Source organism: Monomorium pharaonis, chromosome 2 (genome assembly GCF_013373865.1).
Source record: "Monomorium pharaonis isolate MP-MQ-018 chromosome 2, ASM1337386v2, whole genome shotgun sequence".
Classification (NCBI taxonomy): domain Eukaryota; kingdom Metazoa; phylum Arthropoda; class Insecta; order Hymenoptera; family Formicidae; genus Monomorium; species Monomorium pharaonis.
The window spans coordinates 5,020,031-5,041,974 of NC_050468.1; the positions used below are offsets into that span (position 1 = coordinate 5,020,031).

General features: G+C 38.7%; 1 protein-coding gene across 3 annotated transcripts; it reads left to right on the forward strand.

Moving 5' to 3' along the window:
• Positions 1 to 18,261: 18,261 nt before the first annotated feature.
• On the forward strand, positions 18,262 to 20,235 carry LOC118644312. 3 transcript variants are annotated; one of them, XM_036282549.1, is made up of 2 exons: positions 18,262 to 19,147; positions 19,882 to 20,235. In XM_036282549.1, exons 1-2 carry the CDS (start codon positions 18,582 to 18,584, stop codon positions 20,207 to 20,209), a joined length of 894 nt encoding a protein of 297 aa, XP_036138442.1. In that variant the 5' UTR covers positions 18,262 to 18,581; the 3' UTR covers positions 20,210 to 20,235. The 3 variants fall into 3 exon arrangements, with proteins under 3 accessions (XP_036138442.1, XP_036138441.1, XP_036138440.1); XM_036282548.1 differs by having other exon boundaries at positions 18,262 to 19,221; positions 19,399 to 20,024; XM_036282547.1 differs by having other exon boundaries at positions 18,262 to 19,788; positions 19,882 to 19,985.
• Positions 20,236 to 21,944: the final 1,709 nt, after the last annotated feature.

Here is a 21,944-nt window from a genome sequence, read left to right on the forward strand (position 1 = left end):
AAAAGTTTTCGCCTCGGCCTCCGACCACGCGACCGTTGGACAATTTCAAAATGGTCTCTGCGATCACGCAAGCTGCCCGTGACCAAACAAACCCGGCGCTGCTCCGATTAACCGGCACTATATACCGCACCGCTCCAGTCCGCTCGCCGTCGTACTACCAGTCCGGGCGCAAACCTGACGCACCGCGACTTCTACGCGCACAAACTCCTGGACAACACACTCCGAAAATACCAGAGCACCTGCTCCAACCGGACGCAATTTTCGCGGGCAAAGACGCCACTCGCTCCCTGCGTATTCGTTTTAAACCTCGCTTTCATTGCTGCCAATCCAAGGAAAACAAAGTTGCGCTCCTAACTCGCCTAGTAACTTAAGTTTCCCCTGAATTCCCTTACAGTTCGTCCATTCTGATATGACATTCGACTCGAATGTTCGGCGGGTGTGCAACGTAGCTTTCCCCCGGGAACGCCAGATCTGAGGGGGCTACGCCCAATTAAACGGAAATCTCTGTCTATACGGTAACGAGTAACGCTCTTCTAGCTAGATACGATAGTTTATGAGAACGGTAGCCTCAGTATTTCTCGAGAATGCTCTCGATACGGTATCAGTAGCTTGCATACGGTATCCCCCACTCGTTCGAGATAGCTCTCGTAGCGAGAACAGTAACTTATAGACGGTATCCCCAAAATATCGGACGAGATTGCTCTCGACACGATAGCGGTATCTTGTATACGGTATCCCCCAATATCGATCGAGATGGCTCTCGATACGATAGCGGTAGCTTGCAAGAACGGTAACTTCCCAATACTCTAAATTGTTGGGCGCCAGGCGCGACTTCTCGCGCCACACAATAATCAACGATAATACGGTAACCAACTAGAAAGCGTTACAAGTGCCGGTAGCTCTTTCTCTCGAGACGGTAGAGTGGCGTGGTTCTTATTGAGACGGAAGGTGTGGAGATGTCGGATCGAGGCAGGTCGTATAAAGACTCGGTACTCACTTACTAAACAGTTAAAGAATATTCTGTATTTCTATACTGATAGTAAAAAACGGTAACAATGCTGCAAGGAGTTTACTCCATGCGTCTGTACACAATTAACTCCCGGGCATTATTCTGATAGAGACAGAAACGAATTATAGACACAAAAATGTGGAAACGACAGAATTGATAATACGCGGCGGGAGGCCGACGGGGCTCTCCGCTCGAACAAAGATAAAATCACTAATGGCGGAAACAAGTCGCGGTAACAATGATTCTAATCCTGACTGTCGGCTCCGGCGTAGTCCGAGAGGGATATACTCGCGGTATCAATTATTCGGGGCCGGTCGGTCCGAGCCCTCGTGCGGCCACAAAACTCTACTCTTTCTTCAAGTTACCTTACACACTAATATCACTAGCGAAATCGAATTCGGATGACCGATGTCCTTAGTGGAAACGGTATCCGGTATCCGGTCCCGCACGAGGGTTGACCGCCTTTTCCGAACCTTACTTAATCGATGGCTGCCGAGTGATGACCTTACAATAGTGAACGGAATCCTGGTCCCTGAAGTCTTCGGTAACTGTCGCGGTATCGGGGCTCGTCCTCTGCCAAGTACACGCAGTCACGGCTTGCCGAACAGTGAGGAGCCCCGGTCCCACGCCGGCCGGCTCGAGCCGCCGCGCATGCGCGTGCTTCGATTTTCGGTCGATCCGCACGCCTCGATCCCATGCTGCGCCGCATCGCCTATCCACTTGCCTCGTGGTCCGTGCGTGACGACTTCCGCCGGGGAGAGTGCTATAGCTCTGCCATTTTCGGTTGGCCCGGCTGGCCATGCCGTGGCCGAACCGATCTGCGTGGCGGGCCGTTTACAGTTTGACGGTAACTCCCCCGGTCCGCAGCCCGGTGGTGTGCCCTCGGCGTGATTCCTCTCAAGAATCTTTCCTGTTGCTATGCGGTATCATTTCTGCCACGGTATCCTCACGGCGGCGGTATCCTGGCGGCTCAGGGCGGTAATAATCAGCCGGGCTCGGTGCACGGCTCGGCGGGGAAACACTGCGCGGGGCACCTCTCTTACTGTCGACTGCTCGCGATACTTTTCCCCCGATGGCTGCTCCTCCTCCGTTTGTGGTACAATAAGATTAAGCCTTCACTCGGCGCCTTAGTCCTAAATACCCTAATTAATCTGATACGGTAACGCGGAAACTAAAAAAGAAAGAAGCAAACGTAAAACAAAGTCGCGTCCCCCTCGGCTCGGCGAGGAGGAGCCCCAAATCGACCCCCTCGGTCGGGCTTACGCCCTTGTGACGAACGCGACCCGACGCGTCACGTCACAGGTGATACGCTTTATCCATTACAATAAACAATATGAAAAAGTTTACGCAGAACAATAACAATAAAACACAATGATTATTCCTCAGAAAACAATGTTCGTGCAAATATCCAATAGTTTCATTTCCCCATAGATGATTACAGATTATCCTAAAGTCTGTTTCAATATTTTAGTTTCTCATGTGACATTCGCTAAATTATGCCTATCACTTATTAATTGCATTCGATGAAGATTAACTGGATATTATCACAAACTAACTTTCCGTTAACACATCGGATTTGCTCCATGGCTTTAATTTATCGGAAGATAGAATTGTATTATAAGGTTTGCTCAAAATGTTAAAGCCAGGGACATCGCGAACAACATATCGGTTATTCTCTAACACTTTGGCGATTAGGTATGGGCCCTTATATTTAGATTTGAGCTTCCGTGATTGGCCCGGTTTCCCTTGTGAATCGCGTATTAAAACTAAATCATTTTCTTTGTACCGCGCCGGTCTCTTATGTCTACTATCGTAATATATTTTATTGTAATTTCTTAATTTTTCTGTTGCCTCGATAGCAGCATCACGCGCTATTTGTCGCTCGTGGTCGATATCCTTCTCGATGTTGTGAGTGTGATGCACTCACACAAGAAATGTCGCAAGCGATATAAGGTGTCAAATGACACCTCGCGCGCGGACATCGCCCGGCCTACATACCGGGCGTCGCACCGGGTAATGCACCCGATTGCTTAATAAACAACACCCAAAATCTCCTGATTTTGGGGTGGAATCTGCATAGCTAGCAATTGCTGGCTAAGCAAGAACATTGACCAAAGGCCAGTGACCGGGAAGTACCCTTCCCGGTTATACACCAAAAATCGGTGTATATAAACACCAAGGTACAGACAACGAGCGGGCTTTGGTACACATTATACACCGACGAACGTATGTCGCTCATCCTTTTATATTTGTCACGGGTATTAACGAATTACGTCAGTGTAACTCACAATCAGTGTAATCAAGATAGAAAATATATATACACATTGTTATACGACAATCGGCTACAATCTCTCAAGAATCCTGACCCGAGGAGTATCGACGGACGATCCCAAATATTTGTGACCCTTTATCCACCAAAAGGTCACAACATCGATATTCGCTAATCGGTCGATTAATTCTTTCAGCTCGCTGTCGCTGTGATTACGTTGCGCGTAACCTAACAATAAATGACTAGGCGTTGTTTTTATCGACGAGTGCGCGGTATTGTTTATAACGTATTGAATTTGCGCAATATTCGTGTTCCACGCTTCGGGCGTGTCTGTGACTTTCGCGAGTAAAGATTTTAAAAAACGGTTGACTCGTTCGATCATTCCATTAGCCCATGGTGACGCGACCGCGGTTTGCCTATGCCGTATTTTATATTTACTAATGAGGTAAGTAAATTCTCTGGCAGTAAATGCGGAACCTCTATCCGAAACTATTAATTTAGGGGTCCCGAAGACATTAAATAACCATTGCAAACTGTTACAGGCTTCTTTAGCCGCCGCTGCCTGTGACGGAAACAACCAGGTGTAACGCGTAAATGCGTCGATCACCATTAAGATGTGCTTAGACCCATCATTAGATTCTGGCAGTGGCCCGAAATAATCAACGTGAATGACTTCAAAGGGTAAGTTTGGCGATTTTTCTAATTGCATTTCTCCCTCGCGCGCATGGCTTGAGGCATTTGCCATCAAACACGTAATACAATTATCAATGTGCAACTGCACTTTCTTGCGCAGGGATGGAAACCAATATGTGTTTAGAATTCCATTTATCGTTTTTTCCGACCCGCAATGGGCCATTTCATCATGGTACACCCTAATCACGTTACTAACCATGTTGTCTGGAACATAAAAACGAGCTTTATCCCCTTTTCGATAGACTAATCCGTCTATAATTTCAAATTTATCACTTTCGTTAGATTCAAGCTCATTCGCTATTTCTTTTATCCTAGCGTCTTGTAATTGACGGTATACCAACTCTGTTTCTATAGGTAACGCATTTACCAACGCAATCTGTCTACTTAACGCATCAACGTGGCCCATCTTTTTGCCCGGACGATGTGCCACCTTAAAGCGGTAATTTTGGAGAGCCAAGATCCAGCGAGCAATTTGGGGATTGAGGTTGGCTTTATTTACAGCGAAGACCAATGCATTGCAATCTGTAATGACTGTAAACTCTAACCCGTATAGATAAATATGAAACTGTTCAATTGCTCTCACAATTGCCAGCATTTCCAACTCAAAACTATGATATTTTGCTTCTGTTGAATTTGTGGACTGGCTGTAATATGCAATGGGTGCCCAGCAGCTTGAAGACTGTTTCTGCAAGAGGATTGCAGCCAATCCTTGGGCGCTGGCATCCGTGTGAAGCTGCGTTTCAGACTTTGGATTGTAAATCCTGAGAACCGGGTAAGTTATCAATTCTGCTTTAAGCGTTTCATAAGCTCTAATGCATTGCTCATCAAAATTAAAGGCACTATCTTTTTTTAGTAAATGATACAATGGTCTTGCTTTATCTGCAAAGTTCCTAATGAACCTTCTAAAATAACTGGTCAATTCCAAGAATCGCTGGACCTCGGTAGTGTTCCTTGGCTTTAGAAAGTTTCTCGGTTAGAAAGTTTCACGGCTTCGGTGTGATGAGAACTTAGAGTTATTCTCTTCTCAGAGACAGTATAACCAAGATATTGAATTTCTTTGTGCAAAAACTGACACTTGCCATAATTTAATTCCAAGCCATACTGCTTAATTATTGCAAGAGTCATTCTTAAAGTCTCTAAATTGTCATCCACCGAACTTGACGCTATCATAATGTCATCTATATACAATGACTTTCTCTTCGCGTATTAGCGCTTGCAAGATATTAACTAATCTTTTCTGAAATTCCGCTGGGCTCTTGCAGAAGCCGAAAGGAAGTCTGTTGTATTCATACTGCCCATCGGGCGTAGCAAAGGTAAAATATTTAATGTCCTCTGGGTGGACCTTGATCTGATAAAACCCGTCTCTTAAATCTAATACAGTAAATACTTGCTTGTTTCCCAGCCTTGATAAACAGTCCTCTATCAAGGGGAACGGATAACGTTGTTTGGCAACCCTACTGTTCAACGGCCGAAGATCAACACACATCCGCATCGTACCGTTTTTCTTTTGTACCGGGACTACCCGTGCGCAATACGGTGAGACGCTGGGTTTTATTATGCCTCTGTCTAACAGGTCATCAACTATTTCTCGAATTTGCTTTCTTTGCGTGAAGGCAAAACGCCGTGGCAAATATGAATACGTAGACTTATCTTTTAAATTAACCCTTACATAATAATCATCTTTTATTAATGGAATATCCGAACTTTCTATTTCTAATATTGTTTGTTTTAACCGATTCCTACAAGATTCATCAAAATCAATATGACAATTATCAAGTATCTCTTCTAACGTATTTGAAATCTCGCATATGTCGAATTGTGGCAAAAGCAAAATTTCTTCTTCTGAAGAGAAATCTTGTGGATTATATATTACCGTAATCTTTTCCTTCGTTAAAAAATCTCTTCCTATAATTAATGCGTTAGCAAAATTATTGTTTTCAAGTATATTTAACTCTATATTTAATCGGATATCCGGCCATTGCTTAAAGCCAATTTCTGTTTTTATTGAACCTCTTGTACGAATCGGTAAATCATTCAACGCATTGAATTTACGCATTGTTTTGTCAACTACGTTTTCTTGCGCAAAAAATTCCTTATATATATTATATTTAATAAAGGAAACAGGACTTCCTGTATCAATTAATACGCTTAAATCGCACTTAATGTTATTAATACAATTAATTCTCACTGAAGATATTACTCATCACCATGTTTCTAGGTACCTCCTGAACGGACGCCACTGTCTCGGTTGCATCTTCCGTCACTGCTAGCACTTTTTCGGATTGCTGCCCTTGCACGTTAAGTCCATCCTTGCGTTTCAGCTTGGGGCACTCCGTCTTGCGATGACCAGACGTCTTACAATAATAGCAGGTGACTTCCGATGGTTCCTTGACATCCTTGTTTGCTTGGCCTTTCTTCTCCTCTCTTTTACCGGCATCCTTGTGCTTCCAATTCCGGTTGTTGTTATTACATTTCCTGTTGTATTCGTTCAAAGCTGCTGTGATATTCCTCATCTGCTCGAGGAATTCCTCAACTGTGGCGGCTCTCAAGGTCGCTGCAGTGGCTCTCAGCGATGCCTTTCCTATACCGCCGATTAACAAATTAATCATATCCCGTTCCGACAAGTTTAACGGTTGCATCAGGACCATCTTTTCTATGGCGTAATGTTGAAAGGACTCTTTCAAGTACCACCACCTCCTAGATTCTACTTTTTGCATGAGAACATAGAAAGATAGTTTTTTTTCAAAAACTTTTAATAACGTTTCTTTAAGAGCCGTCCAAGACTCCAAAACTGCACCGGATTGAAACTCGTACCATTTTTTTGCTTCTTTTGTTAACTTACTTGACGCTGCCAATAACATTACTTCCGGCGAGGCCCTATGTATCTGAGCGACTTGATCAACTCTCCTTACCCATCGATCGACGTTTTCGTCCTCACCTCCTCCGAATTCCGGTATCTGTAGCGATAGCAACGTCACTGCGTTAGCTGGCGGGAGCGAGCCCACTGTAGAATGCGGCGAGGCACCACCCGCAACCGCTACCGACGGAAGATTTGTATTACGTGAGATCGTGCTCCGCAACGGTGATTCCAGCTCCACCGAATGTGTTCTATTTTGTCCTTCATTCGTTAATAAACGCACTGTTTGTTGAAACTGCTCCAACATTTGCTAATTTTGCCTTTGAATCTGCATCGCAAACGATTCTATCGTACGCTGTATTACTTCTGATGTCTGCACGCTCATATCACGTGCCTCATCGAAATGACCTTCCCGGTCTTTCACGTGCTCTCCCCTCGACTGCCACCGCCCTTTGCTCCGACGACTGCCCTTGACTAGCAAGGTGCTCCATAATGGCATCTACTACTGAATCCTTCCTTCCCGTTACAATTAATTGGTACTTTCTTGCTTCCTTTTTCAGTTGATCTACCGTCAAGGCTTCTAGACGAGCTCGTTCTGCGTTGTGATCCATATCCCACTTCTGAGAGTTGTAAACGATGAGTTTAATTCTTTTGAATTTGGCGGCAATTCCAGAGGAAGAGGCAGGGATTCTACCAAATAAACGTCGAGAGCGCTTCAGCACTAAATAAATTTTATTTCACTTTATTCCACAAAGGTTTTCGCCTCGGCCTCCGACCACGTTGGACAATTTCAAAATGGTCTCTGCGATCACGCAAGCAGCCCGTGACCGAACAAACCCGGCGCTGCTCCGATTAACCGGCACTATATACCGCACCGCTCCAGTCCGCTCGCCGTCGTACTACCAGTCCGGGCGCAAACCTGACGCACCGCGACTTCTACGCGCACAAACTCCTGGACAACACACTCCGAAAATACCAAAGCACCTGCTCCAACCGGACGCAACTTTCGCGGGCAAAGACGCCACTCGCTCCCTGCGTATTCGTTTTAAACCTCGCTTTTATTGCTGCCAATCCAAAGAAAACAAAGTTCCGCTCCTAACTCGCCTAGTAACTTAAGTTTCCCCTGAATTCCCTTACAAGAGCTGCTGACAGCCATCGAGCTCCTTGTAGTTCATTTCTTCGATGCACCTAGTCGCGCGGCGCTGTCACCAGCTCCTCGCGCGCGCGATTTTCGTTTTTTCGCATCATGGTAACAAGGCAAATAAACATGCCCAAAAAAGGGCACGTCCAAATCCATGCCCAAATAAATCTCGAGATCCGTTCCCTTACCGCCCCTTTTTTTCGCCTCCGATCGTAATTGTTTTACGATGCAAAATTCGCCAGTCTCTCGCAGCCCGGCACCGACATTAGATCGTCCCGCAGATCTCCCGCGTCATCCGCCGATCCTAGCTGCGGGGATTTACTTCCATTCCATCCATAATTCGGCGACCATGTCAATTAATTTTTAAGTTCGAGTATTCGTGTGAATGTGTGAGTGCGTTACGTTTATGCGCGGGTGACCGTATCTTTCCCGCAAACGTCCTCTGCCTCGTGCATAAGATCTCCGTCGGATCGCGCGCAAGATTTCCGGATTCGCGAGAGCTTCGATCTAGAGGCTCTTCAAAATTTCTGCGTCGATTATAGGCCGCGTAATATCGGGACGTGTCAAGATTTCCGTAAGCTTGTAAAAGATACGGTTCGCCCCTCGCTCCGAACGTCCGTTTGTTAATAAATCATTAACGTGTGAGTGACACGATCGCCTCCTTTTCTCCCTATCACTCCCCGTGAACCTACCGCATTCCTGACCACTCGCTTCGCGTCTCTATCGGGACGGATCCCGGCATTCTCTCCGTGCGATCGCGTTTACCCTACGCACGCACAAACAGAAAGAACAAAAAAAAATTTATTTTAAGCTAATTCATTAAATTAAAAAGATATATCCAGCAGATAAATTAGTAATCGCCATACGAGAAGCTTTTTTTCTGTGATTTTTCTTATTAGTATAAAAGAAGTTTTTCTTATTTAAAAATCATTTTTTTTTTAAAGAGAGGCTTTTGAGTCAATCATTGTAACTGTTTAGGCTCAAATAAATTATTTATACTGTTTACAATTGTACATAATAATTTTATTTACTAATTTAAATTAAGATGGGAATCAATTTCTTTATACCAGCGTTTTAGGATCCCAGCTCATATATATATATATATATAGAGAGATCTTGTCCTATTCAGGTGGGGTTACAGTTTTGATCCTCAAACCCTAGCTAATGTTGAGCCGGATTGTTAAATTGTAATTATAAAAAAAAATAATAATTTGTATTATTTTAAATATCATTGAAGCGGAAATTTCCGCTCAATTTAATTTAATTTAATATCTCGCGCTTTTTAATATTCGTTTCATATAATAATTTATTCAATTTGAAATTTAAACTAAAGGGTATTAAGATTGAGATTGACAAAGGTAGTCAAGTTTGCGTATATATCTTGGGTCTTTAATAAGCTTTCTGCCTTTCCTGATAATCGCAATGTCGAAACAGGAAAGCAGAAGCGCTAGCAAATCCTTATCTACAAGCACAAGTAAAAGTGTTAGAGCTGTTTCAAACAAAGAAAGCAAATCAAGCAAGAAACGGAATCAGGGCTCTCCTACTTTTTGGATCCATCTCCTTCTATAGATCAGACTCTGGCTGAGCAGTTTCCAACTACTGTAGACCAAGAGGTTATAATCTCTAATGAGAATGAACCCATCATCGCTACTCAAGACGACGATATGGACGCGAACAGAATTGCCTTTACAAAATCAGCTTCGAATAACAGATCTTCATAATCTATCTCTGGTCCGTATGTGGTCTACATTGAGACTCTGAGGGGTAATTCCGAACTGAATATAGGTAATCTGCATCCAATGAGCATAGGACAAATGATATTCAATAAGATCAATGAGGTAAATATGAAACAACTATATAACAACATTTTGAATATAAGAAAGAAAGGAAAGAATATCGTGAGTATTAGCTTTAAATCCTACGAAGAGGCCAATAGCTTTCTGGATAATAAGGAACTTCTTCCAACGGACTGGATGGCATATATTCCGAATTTCAAGCTATTCCGGACAGGAGTTATTAGAAATGTTTTTTTGGATTTCAGTATAAAAAATATATACGAAAGTTTGAAGTTTGCTGTGAATCACCAAAGGAAAATAAACATCAAAAATATTGAAAGACTCAAATATATGGATAGGAAAAATAATATACTTAAAGATTTATCAACCGTTAAAATTGTCTTTGAAACCAATCTGTTTCCAGAGTTTGCTTATCTGTACAAGGTCAGACATAGGATTCCTCCATACATAAATAAAGTACAAAAGTGTAATAATTGTAGCAGATGGGGCCACCCAACGAGAACGTGTAGGGGAAAAAAGAGGTGTGAATATTGCGGACAAGAGCATGACTCAATCGGCTGTAACGTGATTAACTCTAAATGTGGTAATTGCGGAGGAGAACATTCCTCGTTGGATAAGAATTGTATGGCTTTCACTTACCATCAACTAATTAACCATGTTATGGCATATGCTAATTGCACTCAATATAATGCTAAAAGACTCATAAAATCTAAAAATATTTCAAGCATTTCTCAAATACCACATCTTTTCAGATCGCTAACATATATTGGATGGTCATTTCAAAATCATACAGATAACTTCATTAAGGATAACAAAATGAAAAATAAAGAATTAGCAAATTCAAACAGAAGCCTCAATAGCCTAGATAAAGGTCTAAATCCATTAATCAGAACTTACTTATAGACATTGAATCTCCAATGCGTGAAGTCAGTGAGCACCCTATCCAATCCTATGAAGAAAATATGTATTTAACTCAAATTGAAAGAACTTTGGATAATCCGACCTCTGAAAAAGAGCTGAGTCTTCCACCGAGTTCTCGCAAGGGCTCACAAACATCAAAAATTTCTACAATTTCATCAAAGGATAAATTTAGTTCTTTATCTCTGCAAGATCTCACCAGAGCTCGTTTATTCAAAAGTTTAATGTATAATAAAAATCTAAATACAAATATTATAATGAATGACGTACGTTACAAAGTTAATTTACGCTGACCAATCAAATGAGAAGAAAGTCAAAGAATTAATTTATTATATAAATGCCATTCAGGAAGGTTTCAACAACAAATAATTACTCTCTTTAATTACTTAATTAATGGCATATCCTATATTATTTTCTTTCTCTCTATCATCTTCAAGGAGCTGCAGTGGAATTTCAGGGATATCATTGGTAAAAAACTTGAATTTTTCAATCTTATGGACAATTTTGATGTGATATGCCTTCAGGAAACTTGGCTTTCACATAGACATAAGTTTGAATTTGCTAATTTTTTTACTTTTAGAAATGACAGACCTAATAATGCTAGGAGGCTGAACGGCTATTCTTGTGTCAAAAACTTAGTTCTTGTGTGAAAAAACATACAGTATTAATCCCTCAGGAATTGGGTTTTGAATGTACAGCAATCTCAATATTAAACAAAGGGAAAGAAGATAAAGAAATAATAATTGTATCGTTATATAGACCTACAAATATACATACTAACAAGGCTAAGTGGAATGAACTTTTCACTTGCATAATCAATTCAGCTGACCATTCTAATTTCTGCATATGTGGTGATTTCAACGCTCAAAATCCCTTATGGAGTTCATCTCACGTAAATGCTGTAGGAAAGTTCCTGGGAGAAGCGGTAGATGTTTCACCATTTATCATCATAAATAATGGTTCAAACACAAGGGTATCAGCAAATTCTGATTGTGTTAGCTGCCCAGACTTAACACTGGTCTCGGAAAGTCTTCGGGTATTTGAATGGTTAACAGACATGGATCCAATGGGAAGTGACCATCTGCCTATCACTTTTGAAATTGAAATCGGAAATATGAATTGTACTTATAAATGCGAAGTTGACTTAAATGATCGAACTAGAGGAAAACTAGATACCTTAAATATATGTAAGAACCTCTTTACTGAAGGAATGAAAGAGCGCCTAGGAGATAAAGATTATAACAGATTCTCAGTTGTCAGGAAAGGATTTATATGCCCAACGGTACAATGTAATTATAAATAAAGCATTAAGAGCAGGTGCCAAACTTATAGATGGTAAAGGTGGAATTAAAACATTCGATTCAAAAACAAACAATTTTAAAACTAATAAGCAGATTATTAATAGGAAGATCAGGGATAAACCATGGTAGGATGATGATTGCAGGAAAGCTGTTGAAAATAGGAAGAAAGCATATAATTTATTTAAAAACAATTATTCCCGTCTCAATCTCGCTATGTATAGAGAAGTTGCAGAAGAAACAAGGAAAACAATCAGAAGAAAAAAAAGAGAATTTTAAATCATTGGTTAATAGTCTAAATTCAAACGTGGGTCTAAAAGACTTCTGGAATACTGTCAATCTTTTCAAAAAAAGTGCTACGTTGAACCCAATTAAACCTCCTGAATCCTATAAGAGAATAAAAATTTGGAACACGATTAACGACATTACTCTTCCTTGGAGTCATCAAAGTTTTGAGGATACTATTGTCTTTGAAACTGAAGATGTTTGGAACCTTCCATTAAGGCTGCATGAAATTCAATCAATAGTGTTTGCGACTAGAGATAGATGCGCACCGGGGCCTGACCTGATAAATAACCCATTATTAAAATGCCTTCCAATAGAGGCTCTGGAGAGTTTGATATTAATATTTAATAGAATAATTGAAGATGGATCATTTCCAACTGAATGGCTCAATATAGACATAACGTTAATTCCGAAACCAAACAACAAAGATTTTAGACTTATCTCATTCTAATGTTCTCAAGATCTATGAAAAGTTGCTATTAAAGAGAATCGACAGATTTATAGAAATAAACAGAATCTTGCCCAGATGTCAGTTTGGCTTTAGAAGGGGTAGATCGTGCGAGGACTGCTTGGCATTGGTTAATCTGAAGATTTACAAAGCGTTCTCTGAACGGAAAATGACAGGAGCTTTATTCCTAGATATAAAAGCTGCATACGATAATGTTAATCGGCAAATATTATTTTCTGTAATTAACAGCTTTTTGATTCCAACTAAGATTAAAACAGCCATAAAAAACTTGTTGTATCCTAGAAGTGTAGATTTTTACGAATCAGGCTGTTGGATAGCGAATAGATACATCCAAAAGGGGCTACCTCAGGGTTCTGCACTAAGCCCATTACTATTTAATATTTATGTTAAAGACATTCTCTGGTAAATTCCTCATAATTGTAAAACGATTCAGTTTGCGGATAATATAGCGATACTTTGTACAGATGGTGATTTAAACATTATTAAAAATTCCTTGACAACAGCTTTCATAAATGTGGAGAAATGGCTCAATTCCTTAGGATTGGATATATCAATCCCTAAAACTCAAGCTATTATTTTCAACAGGAAAAGGTCAACTCCAAATGAAGGAGAATTAATCTTTGATACAAAATCACTTAAACTACAAAAAGTAACTAAATACCTAGGAATGACACTAGATGAGAGTCTGAAATTTAATGAAATTAATTGCACCTAGACTAGATGATATACCTGCGATATAAAGAGAGAAAATAGATAGGTCAATTGAGGACTCCCTATAGAAAATCTTAGATGCTAAGGAGAGAGTGGGGTAAATTATTCAATCTGATCCTACTCCTGAATTAATAAATCTTCCCAGGAGACTGCTTACATCAATTTTCAAATAAAATTATAACTGAAAATGAAAAGATTCGACAAATCTGTCGCCAATCTGTCATCATTTATGAATACAGATCTGCTGCATCCCAGGTAGCAAGCTCACGTCATTTTGACGTCCCAAAATGGTCATTTACTGACTATTCTTGACGTCACGAAATGACGCCCTTATGACGTTAAAATGACGATCGAATGTCACAAATTCCTGACGTCATGAAATGTACCGTATTTTGACGTCATAGAATGACGTAAACAATATGTTGTCAAAAAGATCTCTAAAAGATATCCTGTTTCTGAAAATGATAACATAAAGAGACTTCTAAAAGATAACATATAATGTCAGAATGCTAACCAATGCGTCGTTTTTTGAGAACAGAAAGATATCATGAAACTAATATCTAAAAGATTTCTTAAATCGGATATCTTTAAACTGCAACTAGAGATAAAAAAATAAAATAAAAATTTCTTTTTTTTTAATTATTCTTATCAACAGTACATACTAAATTTGGGACAAATTTTTATTAATTAATTAAATTTAAATTATATAATTTTATTTTACTCTTACTTGCCGCTGGTAAGTTTTGAACCCGGGACCTTAGGATTACAAATCCTTGTACTCTATCTGCTACGCCAGTTTGAATCATTGATATGGATACTTGTTATTGTCTACATATACCTATATGTTATAAACTGTCGCAATTATATTATTTTTTATAAAAGCAATTAAATTTTGCAAAACACATTAAAAATAAATAGCATATTAACTTATTTACTTATTAATTTCATTGTTAAATTTAACTTTTTCCATAACCTTTATAATTTGATGGAAATTGCGATTTATTTAGCACTAAGACTTTGAAGCGTTCAAATGGTTAATTTGACCATTTTAAAATTATTTCCAAGATATCTAAATGTTTTCTTAAAAAAATTCTCTTAAAGTTGAATATAATATGCTTATATAATATGCTTATGCCTTACGCCTTAAATCTCATTGTATAGACACCGCTTTAGACCGTGTCTAAAATATGTCTTAATGACGTCTTTATGTCCCGATTTTGGATGTGTGCTGTCTGGGAAAATAATCGTCATTATGACGGAAATATGATTTCAAAATGACGTCATCATGACGTCAATTTTAGGTCATGTAAAAAAATGGTCATTTTGACGACATGTGACCAGATATGACCATTTTGGGACGTCAAAATGACGTGGGCTTGCTACCTGGGATATTTGGTGCAAATCTGCTGTGAGTTTACGTTGCAACATCTGTTCTCAATTTGCTGCGTGAATTTGTCATTGTATTGCTAGTGACAGATCTGCTCTAGTGTTAGGCCAAAGGCAGAGAACGAGACGTAGATGTCGTAGTCGTAGTCGTAGGGTAAGGCAGAAAAAAACGTAAGTCATACATGTAGTAGTATACTATTCTAGAATAGTAGTATATTACGACTTACGTTTTTCTTTGTCTTACCCTACGACTATGACTACGACACCTACGTCTCGTTCTCTGCCTTCGGCCTTACACCCAATTTGATATCAGAATTTGATAAAAATTTTTGCTTACAATTGGGGCGCACTCAAGGACACAGTAGGCCATGGTTTTGGCAGCCTGATTCCGCAAGAAATTTTTAGCAGTCTGCTGACAATTTGGCAGCAAATGGTTAGCTGGGATGATATATCTTTCTCTCTCGCACAGATCTTGGACACACTTTCGGTCTACATGAAACCATATCAATTCCTCCTCCATGTATATATACTCAAAGGCATAAACTGATGCTGATACTTTGAGTATATATACATGGAGGAGGAATTGCTATGGTTTCGTGTAAACCGAAAGTGTGTCCAAGATCTGTGCGAGAGAGAAAGGTATATCATGATACTCGCTTTCTCTGTGCATGCGTTAATATCATTATCTGCACCGCAGTTTCAACACTTCTTGTGCACTTCTTGTGCACTTTTGTACTTAATTACGAATTGTATGTGTGTGTGAACATACAATGGGTGTTTACGATAATGGCTTAGTTTACATCGTGCATTTGATACGCGTATCAGGTACCATATTCGTATCAAATTCGTACTAAATATTTAGTACGCACGATGTAAACGCTGCCGGATCAATTTGGTACGAGCGTATCAAGTAGGAGTATCGTACTAAACTGATACGCGTACCAAGTGATACAAATGTCGATGTAAACGCATAAAACGCATTTTAGAGAGAATTTAGCAATTGAGCATAACCTCAGTGCTAAAATCTAAAAACCGGTGTGAAAATGTCTTAGTAGGAGACATCAACATGAATTAAATTTGTATTATATTTTTCACAGTACATGCTTAGTACATTCGATGTAAACGCGCCCGTACTAAGGCTTTGGTGCGCACCAAACTTAATACGCGTACTAAGGTTTTGACGATGTAAACTAAGCCATTGGCTATCCGAGTAATTTTCTCTAGGACCGAAATATATGATAAGCACAACCATCTACTATCATCATGATTCGTGACAACTCAATGCTGTCCGGTAATTCCGGTATAGCCAAATCATCACGAGCAAGTTGCGAGTTGCGAGTTCCGTGAGTTTGTAGCAGGTAACCTAAAAAGTACGACATAAATAATTTGATTATTACAATTAAAAATAATCTGTTTTTAATGTATGATAAGATTATTAACTTTAAAATAGTAATTATATGTAACACAATCAAGTATTTTTAAAGTATTGTCTAAAGTAATATCAGAGATTATTTTATTTACAAATATTTTATTTATTAATTTGTCTATCAAGTTTCTATTATAACGTTCTATTATAACGTTTCTATTATAACGTTCATTCCTAGAGAAAATTACTCCGATAGCCATTATCGTAAACACCCAATGCCAGCCATTGTACATATAGCGTTTGACGCATGCGCAGAGAGAGCAAGTATCATGATATACCTTTCTCTCTCGCACAGATCTTGGACACACTTTCAGTGCTGGCATTCCTCCTCGTTATACAATGTTATGCTCAAAGTGCTGATAGCGCTAGCGTCTCCTCGAACACACTCCTATTGTAGATCCGGGCTTAGAGTGAGAAAAAATATTTTTGTCTTACTCTAACCTGTTGCGCCAGTGCAGAGATGCGTTCAGATTCCTCACCCGAGTGTCCTCAGGTGTAAAGATCTATAATCAAAGATGCGCCAATGGTCCCCCCACCATGACTGCTATCCACCATCTTGTACCCATACGAAGGGTGCGTTCGGGGAGCTCACTATTAGCGCTACGCAGCACTACCGCTGTTCGCGGAGACGCTGGATAGCGCTATCAAAATTATGATAACGTCACTGTCCGTAGCGTTTGACGTCATAAACGCGCGCTATCCATGCTACTGCTTCAGAGGTAGTGCATGGATAGTGTTTGGCTCAATCCCCACCATTGTCTGTTTAAACATCACGTGCTATCTCTCTTTTAAGGTTAGAGAAAATTTATGCGTGATCTTGAAAGAAGAAAATAAGAAATTGTTTATATGTCCTAATGAAAATATTTAATTAAAAATCTCTCTTCATTGAGAGAGAGAGAGAGAGAGAGAGAGAGAGAGAGAGAGAGAGAGAGAGAGAAAGTTTCTGTGAAATATTTCATTAATATATTTCTATCAAAGTGATCAAGACTGGATCTTTAAGTTTAATATTATTTTTCATCAAAATATGTATATAATAATATATACTATTTTGATTCATTAGACTGCATGTACTGTTTGTCTTTAAATGCAATCCTTTTCTGTACCAATTGCAAATATGTAAACGACTTAAGTATCATTATTAATTATCAATTAAATTGATAACGTAATCATATATTATTTTAAAATTTTAGTTTAAATAATGCAATTCAAGAGCGACAGTATACGACATAGTGCAAAAGAACATAAATTTACATAAAAAAATTATATTAGGCATAAGCTTCAAACATATAATATTATTATGTAAAATAAATATAAATTAATAATTAATTTGATTTTGAATTGAGATAGAAAAATGGAACAAAATAAAAATTTATAGGAAATTGTTTAAATTATTTTATTTTATTACATATAAAATTATTTTAATTAAAAAGTAATATATAGGACTTATTAATTATTATTTAATTTATTTAAAAATTAAAAAATTTATTTAATAAGATCGTAAATAATTTTAATAATTTTTATTTTGTGAACTTCAATAATTTCAATTTTCATTGAAAAATTTAATTGTTTAATAATCATTTTATAATTATTAAAATATTGAATATAAAATAAATATAAACAAATAAGTATCATATATATATAAAGAAAAATAATAATAAATATACTAAGTAACATTGTTAACATAAATAATTATTAATATATATATAAACATTTTGTTAATATCGCTGGCAGTGGCTAATCAACTGCCCAACAGTGTTTGCTACGCTATAGCTGTTCACGGAACTCGCTATCATTACCGCGCTATTGGCTCTACGAACAGTTCAGATAGCGTTAGCGTTTGTAGCGTTAATAGTGTCTCCCCGAACGCACCCGAAGACTGGATGGGGGCTGGGGTCTGGGGCTGGGGTCTGGAGTAGTGGAGATAGTAAACAATGTGAGCCTGCTCCAAGTTGTACGCAGCCATATAACAGATGTAAATTTAATTTTTCTTGTTTTTCCTGAGTGTATCGTCAAAATATAGTGACCCTCGAGAGTGCAGAGATTGAATTACCTTATAATTTCTGACACATATTCCTTTAACCTATACTGCTCAAAACAGAGCACTCGGTTCGGTTGTGACCGCCATACGAGACGGACGTATTTTGTGATTGTTCCGCCTAGCTATCCGAGCTTCCCTTTCCTTCCATAGTGTCTATAGATTGGTTTTTTTTTGTGTTTGGTGCTGTTTTCCTCCACTTATTCGGGGGGTTGCTGTGTAAATAATTATATTTTACGCTCCCCCTTCGGAGGGGGAGCTTTGCTTGATTAGCTTTAACAAATAATTATGGCTGAGCCTGTTGAAGGGCAGCCTACGGGTGATAGCCCGTGTGTCTCTAGCGATGTAACTTCAGAGAATGCTCACAAGAAAATGAAAATTAGTGTCTCGGAGCAGGCCTTTGATTCTGCCATCAAGGAATTTATGGAAAAGGAGCATCCGGCTACAACAGAATGGAGTATCGTGAAGGACCGTAAAAGCGTTTCTTCAAGAAGGCACAGGGACGAGGAGATTAACAAAAGGCGCAATATATCGACTTATTCTCATGAAGGTGTCTCGGAAGATGCCATGGATATAGAATTAAGTAATGCTACTAATAGTAATGACAACCGGCCCCGCGACTTTTTAATAAACCATGCGGCTCCGGGAAATAAAAGTAAAAATAGTAATAATGACGACAAGGCAAAATCAGTGCCTCGAGATAATATTAAGGACAACGTGGCCTCCGACATACTTTCACGTGATACAATTGAGCCCAGTGCGCCCTCAGATACACAACATAACAGAGAGATATATACGGTTATCGGTACACATTTGAAGAAATGTACACAACACGTGCAGACCACGATTGCAAGGTACGATAGCAGTTTTCGAGGGAAAACAAAAATCACATTAAAGCTTTCTCCTGATCAAACGTCTTCGAGAAAAGGTAAAAACCTCATTAAAATTTGGATGTTGCTATCAGAATATCGTATTAGCCTGACGACGATAGATATGTTGAATCAGTTTACCGCGGAAGCTGAATTTAAAGATTATATCGATGCGAATTTAGCCTTGGAAAAGATCGAAAAAATTCCGGAACCAAAAAAATTAAAATCCTTTATAGAACAACGGGCCATGATTAGTAGGGGCGTCATATCTGATTGGCCTTTGTCGATAGAAGACTTGTGGTCGGTAATTCAGGATAGAACAAGTATCATTGGAGTTGAGCGTATGTATCGACGTAAATGGATTAGTGAGGAGAAAAGGTCGGTTCTAGCAGAAACGGATAATATCATCGTTACCTTCAAGGGAGCTGGTGTTAGAGACCTAAAAATTTTTAATAATAACATTGGTCTTAAGGTTAGACCGTTCGTTCCTCAGACAAGGCAGTGTTTTAATTGTTATAGGTTTGGTCATACCAAGGTTTCATGTAAGAGTGAGACTCAATGCATTGTTTGCGGAGATAAAGCCCACAGAGAATGTAACGGACCAGTCAAGTGTCGTAATTGTGGTGGTCAGCACAATCTACATTTAAACAATGCCCTGTTTTTCAAAGAAATAAGAACATTAATGTTGTAATGGCGTATAAAAACATTTCTTTTTATAGTGCTAGGCGCCTGATTGAGGAGGAGAGCAGATCTTCTACGTTCTCTCGGGACATGGTGGTGAACCGGGAGAATTGGCCGAATCTGTGTCCTATTGTAAATACATCTTACTCAGAGGTGGTAAAACGTGATGGCCCCTCTGAGAGGGATCGGTTGTCCGGCCCTACTGTTACGGCTTGGTCGGGAGGAGCGGCGACCCATCGTCATCGACATATTGATTATACTAAGTTGAGGAGACCCCGTGGTGACGGGCCCCCTTCTAATTATTATAGACAATTGATCTGCGTGCTGGAGAAATTAATAAGGAAAGGCGGGGTCTTGCATTGGTGACACTGGCGTGTGGCTCCTCCGGAGGAGGGGGAGATCATGGTGGAAGGAAAACAAGGTGTGCTCTTCCCGGGGGTCGAAATTCAGCATGTTCTGCGCAGACATGGCGGAGGTCCAAATAAGCGCCATATTGTGTGTATATATATATATATATATATATATATATATACACTTTGTATACGGTGAATATATTTCGTCTTAAAAATCTTTTAAAATGCCTATGTGTAGTGCAATTGGATGCAAAAATAAAAGCGATAGTTCAAAAGGGAAAAATATTCAATTTTTCTCTTATCCAAAGGATGAAGAAACTGCATTAAAATGGATGCAAGTTTCAAAGAAAAAAAAAGTTAACCTGAAAAACGGTACAGTATTTATTTGAATACATATAAATTATAATATTGAGGCATTTCTAATTTTTTTTTCATTTAAATTCCTTTTTGTAGCTCGCATATGCTCTGTCCACTTTACACCAAGCTGTTATAAACCAATGCCAGCTTATTTAGTAAACTGCGAAAACTACTCGCCTAAGAAGAAACTTCGTGATCATGCAATTCCAACAGAAAATTTGCCACTAGTGAATGGAGAAGTGCTGAAGGAAGTGCAAAATCAACAGAATATGATAAATGTTAGTGAAAACAGCAGGTGTGTATCATTTTATTATATAAAATGTTTTCTTATAATGTAAAGATTGTAATTATATTTAAAATTATATTTAAAAGTAATTTCTCTTTTAACAGCAAAAACAGGTTTAGTGAGTCTGAGACTAATTTGATCGACATTTTAACGGAAGATAAAGTAGAAACATGTTTTGTCCAATCTTCACAAGAAAATATTGGGTATGATGTTATTGATTTCATGCGTGTTCACGACTTTATTGCTATACAAGAGATTATTGAATATTGTTTAATATTTTAATTTATTTTACTTTCAGAAGTACAAGTAATGATACAATGATAAGCACACAAATAATAATTCAAGATTTGAAAAAGAAATTAAGTAGAACGAACAAGAAAAACAATTTGCTTATGAAAAAAGTAAAACGATTGCAAACAGAAAAGACAGTTACAAAACGCGTAATAGAAAATGTCCAAAATGCGCTCAAAAAGATATTTACTCCGAAACAAATTGACCTTTTAATGAATAATAAAAGAAAAAGAGTAAAGTGGGGTCTTGAAGACATATCTGCTGCAATAACCTTAAGAAGCATAAGTCCAAAAGCATATCGCTTTTTAAGAGAAAATCACTACCCGCTACCAGGATTATCCACACTTAGGAATTGGGCATCTCGCATGGAGTTAAAAAATGGAATTTTATCTGAAATTATTTTTTTAATGAAGAAAAAAGCGCCATTGTTGCAGTTGCATGAAAGACTTTGCGTTATATGCTTCGATGAAATATATATTTCTCAAAAAATGGAAATAGATAAAAAGAAAGAAAAAGTCATAGGACCACACAAGACAGTACAAGTTGGTATGGTCAGAGGCCTATTTCATAAGTGGAAACAAATTATTTTTTATGACTACGATAAACCTCTTAGTAAGAATATCGTGAATAATGTAATATCAGAATTGTATGAAGCTACTTACATTGTAGTTGCTTTTACATGTGATTTAGGTCCAACAAATACTAAAGTTTTGAATAATATAAACGTAGGAATTGGAAGTTCACAAAATTCTTATTTTCAACATCCATGTAATGACAAGTACAAAGTTTTTGTTTTTAACGATGGACCTCACTT

Bases quoted from the DNA above. Each gene is read 5' to 3' on its own strand.
- LOC118644312 (XM_036282547.1), top strand. From the start codon at position 18,582: ATGGCTGAGCCTGTTGAAGGGCAGCCTACGGGTGATAGCCCGTGTGTC.